Source organism: Rhea pennata, chromosome 27 (genome assembly GCF_028389875.1).
Source record: "Rhea pennata isolate bPtePen1 chromosome 27, bPtePen1.pri, whole genome shotgun sequence".
Classification (NCBI taxonomy): Eukaryota; Metazoa; Chordata; class Aves; order Rheiformes; family Rheidae; genus Rhea; species Rhea pennata.
In genome coordinates this window covers 5,819,947-5,831,455 of record NC_084689.1, presented here as the reverse complement: position 1 = coordinate 5,831,455, position 11,509 = coordinate 5,819,947, and the positions used below count along the sequence as shown (strand labels likewise).

General features: G+C 48.2%; 1 protein-coding gene across 1 annotated transcript; it reads right to left on the bottom strand.

The window, feature by feature from the left end:
• Positions 1 to 377: 377 nt before the first annotated feature.
• Positions 378 to 9,545, bottom strand: ACER1 (alkaline ceramidase 1). Its single transcript, XM_062596400.1, has 6 exons — positions 9,453 to 9,545; positions 4,048 to 4,162; positions 3,534 to 3,672; positions 2,061 to 2,198; positions 1,559 to 1,696; positions 378 to 546 (listed from the first exon to the last, which is right to left on the bottom strand). The coding sequence occupies exons 1-6, from the start codon at positions 9,543 to 9,545 to the stop codon at positions 378 to 380; spliced, it is 792 nt and encodes a 263-aa protein (XP_062452384.1).
• Positions 9,546 to 11,509: the final 1,964 nt, after the last annotated feature.

Genomic DNA, 11,509 nt, shown 5'->3' with positions numbered 1-11,509 from the left:
ATTAGAGCAACCGCAATAAACCCAGCTGTCACCAGTTTGGCTTCTGTCTTCTCAGCTGTGCCCTTGTCAGCAAGGGGTGCCATTGCTTGATTAACCAAGAAGACATGAAAGAAGCACCATTTCCCTCCCCTTCTAGATAGGGATCTACTGGAGGAGATCTTTGGTTCCCTGATGTCAGTCTGGGCAGAGTCTTCCAGCCACCTGTGGGCTACCACCCTGCTTCATGCCCAGCATCATGAGGCCTCAGCTGCTCCCTGATCCATTCATTAGCCAGACTGCCCTTTGAAGAGCAAGTGCGCAACTGAGGTGTTCCCCACACAGACGCATGTGTGTGCATCACGCACCCTGTGCCGAGGGATGTTTGAGGTCAGACAGCTCTAGCACTGTTTGTGGGATTGCTCCAGGGCAACATAAGGCACTACAACAGGCCAGGAGTCACTGGGCCAATATTCCAGCTTCGGCTTAAACAATGGCAGCTCATAGATGACGTCAAAGTAGATGACCAGAGGGCAGCAGTAGAGAAGAGATATGGCTATCAGCACATGCCTGGCAAGAAATACAAGATGTATGAGATGGATAACTCCACCACCTACCCCTTTTATCATGGCATGTGGCTGGCATCATCACCATGAGGTTGGAACCAGTACAGGGTTGAGCCCAGCCAGACTAGGCACACGCCATGCTATCTTTGCCATCGGGATGAATATGAATGGTGCACAGCTGAGACACTGCACCAACATCACCTACTGCTTTCAAGACATCAGCCCTGTTCAAAGAGACTCTGTTACCCCTGGTCCTCTGTCAAGTCTCTGTATCAGGTTGCATGGTGGGGTGGAGGGAAAAATGGATCAGGGAGATATGGCAGTAACAGAGAAAGATCCTAATCCCATGATGCACAAGGGCTGCAGGAAGCAGGGTTTGTGTCTATGTGAAGATCCTAGAGGAGCTTGGTGAACACAGGGAAGTCTGGGGCAATTCCATGCACAGAGGGGATGATACGACATAGGAGACTTAAACTCCAAACAAAACCACCTGTTCTACCTCACCTGGCCTACCCAATGACCTTGGGTATCTTGACAACACAACCCAATCATCCTAATAATTTATGTGGATGAATTTGAGATATCTTTTCTGTGTAGCACTTAGAGCAACAGTGGTCAGGCACTGAAATGTCTTGCTTAAGCAAATCACTGTCTTTCTGTTTGGTTATTAAAGTAACTCAAATCACATTTCTCATGACACAGCTTCCTGGGAGCAGATGCAGCCTTTTGAAAGCAAGATGCTTAACTGGAGTGATTTTACACCAATCTGGGTTGCAAGACACTCTTTGGTTTGTGCCAAAGAGGTAAGGAGTAGTAAACAATGATTAGGTCCAAATACTTGGGCTAGGGCCAGGGTGAGGAGCAGCAGCAGTGGTCAAAGAGGAAAGGGGGAAAGGGCTGGGCACAGATGCAGCTGCTCCCTTGTTGAGTGCCATGGCCCTCCAGCCATCCCTCCTTAGTTGTGGCGCTTTGACTCCTCAAATACAAGGCTCCTGCCTTTCCATTGCAGCCCTTACCAGAAGCTGTGGAGGTAGGGGAAGTTGATCATCTGCCAGAAGCCACAGAACCACTTGTCACCTATCCAGCTGGCGATGGCCAGTGCCCATGACACAACCATGGCTGCAGCCATCCGGTGAACCCGCTTGTTGTTACATCTGGAAGACATAAGTAGAGAGGGAGTGGAGTATGGGTTCCTTCCAGCCTCACAGTGGTCCCCAGAGCACACAGAAGAGGAAGGAGCTGCAGAGATGGCCACTGGGGATAACATGTTCTTGTCTCGTGGGTTGTTCCCATGTTGAAAGACACCTGGGCCAAGTAGCCTGCTCATATCCTACTGCCCACAGTCCTGCCTGTGCCCATTTCCGGATCCCTTCCAGGCTCCCTCAACTCTTTGCAGAGCTGATGGCCTAACAGGTGGCTGATGAAGCCCTGGGCTCCATTCAGTACTGTGTACAGACTCCCTGCCATGTTGTGAGCATGCTGGGATCTGCAGATAACCCTTCCTAGACCCCTCCTTACTTTTTCAGCTCTTGCCATGTCAGATAAAGCAGATGGAAGGCGATGCAGTTGAGCACGTAGGCATTGAAGGCTGGTTTGATGAAGGACAAGAAGGTACTGACCACGGTGGTGACACCACTCAACCAGAAGAAATGCTTTCTAAAGGGAAGACAGAGTTGGCAGTGAGTATCAGTGCTCCAGGGATTCACAGTAGTGCAGGCAGAGAGGTCCTGTTCATTGCTTGGGAGAGGTAAGCCATCTCCAGTACCTGCCATTTGTTTGCACACAGCTGACCTCGGCCTCTGTGGTAGTCTTGGCTGGAAAGTGGGAGTAGTTGTTCCCTTTTTCTCAAGCACTGAGCAGGAAAATGTTTTGTTGGACTCCCAGTGAGTCCAAGGCAGAGCTGGGCATTTTCATGGTGATGCCAGGGAACAGCATGGCAATGGGAGCTTTGCTCAAGGAAGGACTGCAGAGCAAGAGCCCTAGCAGTAGCCAGTAGGGATTTCAGCAGTGCAAACATGCAGATTTGGGCTGACTGAACAACAATAGGGCTTAAAGAGGCCTTTCACATGCAAATCCCTTCCCAGGTCCCTTCCCCACTCCCTGCCTCCCCCAACTATGTCTCCACAGTGAACTCTTGGTGACCTCCTCTTTGGCATGGGAAGAGCAGGTTTGGAGCAGGCCTTTGCAAGGCTCCTAGCTGGGCTGGCTTGGAGGGGTCTGGCGAGCCTGCCAGGATGTGAGCATCACTGAGCAAAGCCCTGCTGCATTCCTCTTTCTGCTGCTTTGTGCTCACCCAGTCTCCCCATCTTTTGTGCTGAGCTCCTCTAGCCCAGACAACCCCCCTGCAAACAACGTTTGCAATGTGTCAGAGTTAAGCTGGGCCAGCTTGTCCTAGGGAAAACCCCATCAGTCTTCAAGGAAAGCTCTATATGAATGGCAGGGGACACTGTGACAATTTGAAAGCACAGGTAATTGAATGTTGGTGCTCAGGAACATCTAATTTCCTAATCTGTGTAAAGCTCCCCGGTCCACACTACCCCAGATGGTTCTGTGCTCTTCCTAAGGGCTAGCAGGACTTCCAGCTCCTCTGCAAATTTGCACAGGCGGGAGCAGTCCGCATGTTGCTGACATGGCAAACCCCAGGCTTATCCACTCCAGCCACACCACCTGCAAGAAACAATGTACCCAAATCTCTATTTTTGAATTTTTCCATCCCAAATCTCTTGATAAGCTTTGCAAAGACAGTTACAGCCAACAGGAGCTCAGCAGGGCCCTCCCTAGGGGATGAATTCCTTGCTCCTCCTCCATCAGCACATCTAGCACTGAGTGATGAAGGGTTTGGCCCCCAGAGCAAACTGCAGTAACCTCATGGCTGAACCCTTTCAGGGCAGCTGGCTGGGTTAGGGGGGAACCCTGTGGGTCACATGCATCAATGTCAATGCCCTATCCCTCCCCTTGCTGCCTGCAAGCACATGTCTTTCTGAGTCATACCTGCTTTTGATGCACCTGGGGAAGTAAACCTTTGGGTACCAAAAGGAATATGCCACAGCCAGTGTCCAGAGGATAGAGAGTTCATCCAGGAGCTGTCCCACGTAGCTCAGAGTCATGTGAAAGTACATTGAGAAGATACCTGCAAGGTGCAAGGCAGCTTATGTCTGCAAAGTTCTGTTGTAACACAAGCCTATCTTGCCCAGGAAGTTTCTGGGGGTGATTTCTGAGGACATGCCATTCCTCAAGGGCAGGACATAGACCTTGGAGTTAATGGAGACTTGAGTGAGTCAGTCCACAGAGCACCACAGAGATTTACTGGGCTGGGAGTTATGCACCACAGCCAGTGGGAAGCATGAGCTGCAGGGCTTCATACAGACACGGTGTCCTGGTTCCCACCCTAGCTTCTCCCTGTGCTTTAGCCACTAAGAACCAGTCTCCAGAGCCAAATGTATTGCAGATGAACAGCTGGATACTCTGGTAACCTGTTTGGTCTTCTCACAACCTTGGCACCCACCTACACAGAAGAGCAGTGCAGAGACGAAATACAGGGGCAAGGCACGCTGCTGGCAGTACTGCCGATTCAGGTAGAGCAGGGCAGGAGAAAGGATAAAGAAGCTTACATTGCTGATCTGAAAAACAAGAGGCACATTCAGCTTATTGCATGATCTTGGGCAAGTCCCATCCCACCTTGTGCCTCAGTATCTCTCTCTGCAAAGAGGATATTGATCTCTAGTGGAAAGCATCACATGGAGGCAGGTATTACTCTTGGCACAGGAGGAAGAGCAGAAGCATTTCTCAAGGCTGGAACTGGAAGGACAGCTCTTACTGTGGCAGCAAGGGCTGCAGGGAGCAGCACTCTCCATGCAAGCAGTCTCTCAGGCCAGTGAGTCCAAGGTAAGACAGTGTGCCCCCTTCAGGTGATGGTTTATCTTTGGCTTCTGTGCTTAAGCAAATCACCAAAGCTCTTCTGTTTGCAATCATCTTCCTCTCCTGCCATGCCAGGCCTGCCAGAAACTCTCCGGCTGACTTCTGCCGTGACAGGCTGGATGGGCGCAAGGAGCAAGGCAACCGCAGCAAAACACAGTCAGGAAAACCATCGTTAGTTGGGAGCGGGTGCAGGGAAGAGCAGCAAGACAAGTAGGACAGCTGTAGGTGGGGACTGGATGGAGGTGACATCCTGTAGTGTCGTGTACAAAGCCTGTGGCCTGGAAGGGCAGGTACTCTGGGCACTAGTATAATTACATGAAGTCATAAACGTCTTTTAGGTATGCTTTGAATGCAATGAAATTATTCTGCCCTCTTTTCCGAATCGACAGAACTGCTTCATTGACAGACTTTGGTTTGTCTGGGGTGAGGAGGGGATCGTACTGGAGCTCGGCCTGTCGGCTTGTCACTGCTGCCTGGGCCCAGTCGCTGCTGCCAGACAGTTCTCTGGGGCTTTGTTCAGGCAGTGCAGGATGATTTGCTAAAATGCCATTTGGCAAACTACCAGGATGACTTTTATCTCCCCCTGCCAGTCATTTTCCTTTCATCTTCTAGCTAGATACTAACTGAGGACCAAAACCTAGGATCTGACCTCCACAGCTGGAGTCTCACCTCTCAGCAGACCTTTCCATACATGAGCCAACTGCAAAATCAAAGCTTGGCTTGTGAGGTCCCATAGGATCTAAGCTTACAGTAACAGGGCTGCAAATCACAAGGATGTTGTCAGAGATGTGAAACACACCCTCTCATATTCCAGAGGGAAACGCGAGTCATGCTTAATGTAACGCATCTATTCCCTTTAATACCCAGAGATTAATCTTGGACTTCACCAAGGTTTCCATGAAACAACTTGATGCTCATGTTAACAGCAATTCTCAGGCCAAGTGTTTTGGGTTTTTTATAGGTGCTCGGAGCCAAATCCAGCCATATTTCTTTTTCACCTATGGAAAGAGAAGTGCTGGTCCTACTCATGTACTCAGGGTCAAACAGTTCAGAATCAATCAAAACAACTGAGAAAACAAACCATGTATTAAAGTTGCAACTTTGTTGCAAACATTTCTTTTCCTGTAAAATGGTTACAAGAGGTTTTTGGAAAATGAGGATGGATCTCAAGAAGAGATGTGCTTGCAGGAAAGGCGACAGCATGCAAGTGCCAGCATGCATGTCAAAAGTGAGGAAATGCAGGACTTTGAGATTGCATATAGAGAGACCTGAATCCTTGCTGCACTTGACATTGCAACAGTGCCATTAATTACATGATAGCAACATTATTGCTTCGTTAATTCAGTATGAGAAATGCAAGATCAGATATCAGAGGTGAGAGATAATCAGGGGAACAGGGCCAACAGAAACGTGGAGATTGCAGAGTGAATTCATGCAGAGCAGCCAAGCTCAGAGCTTAGGGGCTGAGCCGCTACAAAACTGCATCTATGAGGGGACTTCATGACACATTGGATCCAAGCCCTGATTATGCAAGTGCTATGTTAAATCACTCCTTTGGCATGTGGCAAGCTCCATCTCAAATGTGGTTGGGAGGGCTTTGCTCTCAGTACATCCATTAGGAAACTGCAGAATCTCTACTCAGTTTTAGCCCTCTGGATTCTGCTTATACCTGGCTGGACTGTGCTGACCAGGAGATACCAGCCCCTTCTGTCCAGGATTTCTGGAAATGAGAGAGTGGTGATGGAGCTGAAGTACGAATTGACCTGCAAGAGCGACTCAGCTCTTGGTTTCCCACCATGTGAGCTCACAACAATGTCTCACTTCTAACAAGCATGACTTATTGTTCTAGGTCCCCTAACCAAGCCCGCCTATCCCAACATTTGCTTCTTTCACTAGGAGAAAATCAAGACTGGAGTAAGGGATATGGTTCTAATCATGATGCATTAGCAGGAGCACTGGAAAGGCCCCAGGAGTTGTGCAACTCAGCAGTTTGCAGGTTAAGGCGGAAAGAGGGACCTACAGAGAACCTGTCCATCCATGATAAGGTGAGAACAGACCTCTGATATGGATTTGGACAGGAAATGCTGGTTAACAGAGCTCTACCTGGGTGTGTGAGCTCAATGACGGTGCAATAGCAGCCCAGGCACAGTACGGGTTCTTGCTCAATAGAAATATTTTCTGCAGTTAAAGATTTCTGAAAACCTCATTGACGTTTCTGAAAACCTCATTGGTGTGTTCATTCACTTGAAGGCCAGCAAACCAGATTTAGCTGATGCAAGAGCTCCAGGGCCAAAGACAGAAGTAAGTATCTCAGAGGCTATCCCAATCTGTATAGCAAGTTGCTAATGGCCAGACCTGTGTGGCAGAAGACGAGGCTGCATGTCATGACATCACAGCACCATGCTAGTGCTTTGGGGCAGGAAACAGGTGTTTGTGTAGTGTTTGCAAAGTCCCAAACAAGGAGCTGCCCTATTCCTGTGCGGGAATTTCTGGGCACATGAGTGAGTGATGCGCCTGTGATGCAGCGGGGTTCCGGAGGCTGTGCAGATGGCCGGGGCATGCACCATGACTTCAACACAGTGTGAAAGTAAGTGCCTATCTGGGCAGATTTGGCTAATCTGCACTTTCAGCTGAGCTTATCTCCACCAATCGATGCATGTGTTGGTGAGTTCTGGACAGACAGCATTGTCAGAGCTGCTAGTGCTTTGCCAGAGAGACTGCTGAGGATCTAGATATCATTACCAGCATCCTGATCACTCATTTCAGGAAAGAGATGAGGACAGAAAGGCAGAGCCCTGACTGATGACCCTGTAGCACAACACTGTTCTATGACCAGCCAGAAGAAAATAAATTTCTGGGTCACTGAGCGCTATAAATAGTTATTGCTTTGCTGCTGAGCTGCACCACCATGAACCATCACGTACTAATTATTTGGTACTTAAGAATATTGTTTATATTCTCTGCTCATACCCTTGCTGTTCATTTCTAATAAACAGCATCCATCCCAAGGCAGGCCGAGAGCGAGTGCAGCTGGCACAGAGCACATTGCTACTGCTGGCACAAAACTACTCAACTCCAGCCTCGGGCAGTGTTGGGAGGAAGACACTGAAGGGGACGCTCCATTAGGAAGCCCTGCTGACTTAGTGGCACAGGAGCCTGGAGATGGCCTGTCTGGATTCTCAGCTAGTCTAAAACTTTGGCAAAATGGTGCTGAAGCCAATATTGATATAATAATCACAGGCAGGCCAGCAAGACAGGGCTCAGAAAGTTTACCAAAGAGAGGAGGCAATCTGAATATAGGTAACAAATGGAGAAGAGAAGACCAGAAGTGTTGAGATCACATCTGAAATACTATCCTGAGGCCAGTCCAGATCTGCAGTGAAGAAACCTGTGCCACAAAGTGACAGAGTCAGCTAAGAGTCAATGTTCTATGGAAATTAGAGGCGTTTGGGTCCTAAGGAAGGTAGTTAAGCATCTGGCTGTGCCAGTTTGTGTCTAGCAGCATGACACAGCCAAGTTAGACGTGTAATAGTTTTTGGAAAGAGCTCCTAAGACACTTATTGGTGTGTTAAGGATGCTAAATCCCTTGGAAAGTCTGGGTGTAAATCAGGATCTTGGTGAAAATGGGGTCTCAGCTCCAAGGAAATATGCTTCCTATGTACCAAAATAGGAGATTAGGCAAATATATACCCAGAATACATTCTGATTAAAGAGAATTACTTTCAGACTTCCTGTGCACTGTGGAAATCAGCCCCTCTACATTGTTGCCAGTGAGACTCCAAACCATAGAGGCATTTGACATCTCCAGCTACATTTGAGATGCCAATCCATGCAGAAGTGATTTCATACCTCTTTGCCAGTTCTACCTTGCTCTGGGGCTCTGAGCTCATCCAGCAGGGAGACACAACCAGTGAATGGGCAGCAGCACAATGGGTTTGGTTGAATGCCAGAGAGAAGCAGGATTTGATTCGAACCGGCATCAAGCATGATGCTCTCACACATGGCTACCTGGCATCAGGAGCACATATCCTCTCCTGAGCAGGACAGCTAATTTTGGCCAAATACCCTTCTCAAATAACTAAATACAGCCCAAGCATCCTCCCTCCAAGAATCCAGCGGGACGATTAAAGCCAGCAAGCTGCAGGACTTGGGTGAGGGAATTATTGTTACTACAGGCAATTTATTAAAAGCAACTAAAAAAAGAAGAAAAAGAAAAACGGAAGAGACATTTCTATGAGAAACAAGAACTTCCAGTGTTATACAGTGTTTACTAAAAGCCATAAACAAGACCTTTGGAAGGGTTGTAAATCCACCTGCCTCGTGACCTTGCCAATCCTTAATGGCATTAAGGTAGAAAGACTCTCTTGCAGAAACGGGCTATTTACCAAGTCTACGGACAGATGCAGATGGCTCTGGCCATGCTCAAGCTGGGAGGTTGCGTTCAAGGGACTGGAGCTCAAAGGAGTCTGGCTTGCAAAATGGATCGTATGAGGTGAAATTAGTTCATGCATCAACCTTCCTCTTTTTTGTGTTCCGGATTCCCAACCTGCCCAACACAGTTCATGCAAGTGTTGTCTCTAGTTTTGCCACTCCTGTACATTTCGCTGGAATATATGAGCCTTGCGTGGGACTTACCCCAGTTGGCAGGAGAGCTGCAGGACTGGTATAACAGGATCTCACAAATATGGGCTAAGGAGCGTTGCTGGAGTTTTCTTAGTGGGAACTTAGCCTCACACGTGCCAAAAGTATCCTTGACCCCAGCTAGTTTTGTGAGCAATTGGCTGTTGTAAGCAATAAAAGCCCCATGATTTATCTGAAACTTAGAAAGTGTTCCCCATGCAAACACCCTCCAGCACCAGGAAGTTCAAAGGAATGAGCAGGAAGAGCGAAAACAAAGTTGCCCCATCTCTCATCTCCTGAAAGCAGCTCCTGGGTGCCAGGAACCAGCTGCTTTAGTACCCCTGCCAGCCCTTCGGATGAGCCCGCACTCACAGTGTTATAGTACTCCGCGATGATCGTTGAGTGCTCAAAGTTGCCTTCGCACCAGTCGACTTCCGCGCTCAGGTAGGAAAATATGCTTGGCATCGTCGGGCTGCCTGTGCAAAAGGGAGAGAAATGGGTTAGTTGTGTACCCAGGGGAGGCATGTTGCACACCCGAGGGAAACACGGTCTGCCTGCCTTCCTGCCCTGTGCACGCACATGCACACTCACGTTGCACTAGCTTGTTCCAGTACAACATCCTTACCCTGCTACGAAAGGCTCGTCTTCTTCCCAGCGCACATCGTATTGCAGAATATTTCCTCCTTCCTCCCCTGCGAGTCAGGAGTGACAAATGACCCCAGGAAATGTTCTTGAACTCTGAGCCCAGGAACAGTCGTCACAGCCCCGTCCAAGGCATTAACGTCCCTCTTTGGGGACGATTGTTACCATAAGATGCTTCCCCATTTCAACCCTGTCCCTATCACTGCATCTTTTCCCTTTACTTTCTTTATAACTCAGATCCTTCTGCAGAAGGGACTTCTCTGTGCTCTGAAGGCTGTGAGTTGCCTTTGGGGAATAGACAGTTGCTCTTGGTTTATCGCTCATTGGCTCCATTCTTGTTAGTCTTTTCATAGCATCCTCCTGAAGGCTGGCGCTTACCTTATGCTCAGCCCCAGAGCATCAACATGGAAAGCGAGTGTTACTGGAGACTTGAGGGAATGGTGCAGAGCCCTGGGGATATGGCTCTCTGCTGGCATCCCAAATGCATCTCCCATCAAACCCTGTGCTAGCGCACCAGTGAAAGCTTCACATCTCAAGTAGGATCTTCACTGCCAAATCCCCTGACCTGGTGTCTGATGGTGGCAGAAGCTGCATTTACAAGTGGAATGTGAAAAGAATCTAACCCTTCCTTGCTGTTTTTCTTCCCAGCTCCAAAGACTCCTCTCTCCTCAACTTGAACATCATTTCATAGCCCTTTTATTCCTTTCAAAAAGTAAAAATTACAACTAAGTCCCTTAGTTGGCATATTTTGTCTCAAATCCATGAAACTGTGGAGCAGTCTTCGAGGCTGACAGACAGCTGAAGAGATGGATTCAATTTTTAAAAATACCATCCAACCCCTAGCAGCTGGGTACTTGGTACTCAGGAGCCACAGAAAATCCCTGAAGCTGAGCAGTTAAGTCCTTGGACACAGTGTTAAACCAACCAGTCTGGCTGTGTTTCTCTAGCTCCACAAAAATGAACAGGCACATGGATGACACCAAGCACTTCAATAGCATCTTTGAGCTCCTGAGGCACTGGCAGAAAGGGATAGAAAACATTCATTTTTTTTCTGAGAACTCTTCCAGCTTTGAGTCTAACAGAGGGAAGGGAAGTTTATCTTAAGATCGTGCATTGGCTGATCACGTTCTTGTGGAGAAACAGTAAAGTTGCTGTTTACACCGCTGCCAGCTGAGTTAAGTGGTTGCTGTAGGTGTGCAGCGGTGTGAGGTAAGGACAGTTTCCTCTGCTTCTCTTCCTAAGAAGAAGTTCAAAGGGAGAAAATCCAGGAGTGTAACACTAACACAAACATGCTCTTCTATAACCTTCTGCTTTTACCAGACAAACTGACTTGTGGATAAACCTCTATCTATTTTTTAATTGCAAGTTAATGATGCCCTCTTTTCAATCCAGTCTGGCTAGTTCCCCAGAGCAGGTGAGACTGCAGCTATGGAAGAAACATAAAATAGATCACAGGTAGATCAGTTTGAGGTCTGATGCTTCTTCATCCTGGCTCTCATTTGCACCAAATCCATGGTGTTCTGCATTATGCTTTTACAGTGATACAACTGATTGCATAGGGAAAAAAAAAGATTCAGACCCAAGGCAGTGAATCCTATTTCCCAGCAGAACGTACCTCAGTCAAGAGGTGGGTAAGGGATGGAGAAGACACGAGCCAGAAGACGCAAAAGGGAATGGAAAAATCAAAGCAGCAGCTAGAGTGCCCAGTGGCCGCTTGCCTACTGCTTGCCTCCCATCCCTGTCCCACTTACCTGTCTGTCTCTTGAGATAGACCAGCACCGTTCCTA

Bases quoted from the DNA above. Each gene is read 5' to 3' on its own strand.
- ACER1 (XM_062596400.1), bottom strand. From the start codon at position 9,545: ATGCCAAGCATATTTTCCTACCTGAGCGCGGAAGTCGACTGGTGCGAA. The intron at 2,199-3,533 runs GTATGACTCAGA...TCTTCCCTTTAG, and splicing joins CCCAGGTGCATCAAAAGCAG to AAAGCATTTCTTCTGGTTGA. The intron at 1,697-2,060 runs GTAAGGAGGGGT...TATGTCTTCCAG, and splicing joins ACATGGCAAGAGCTGAAAAA to ATGTAACAACAAGCGGGTTC.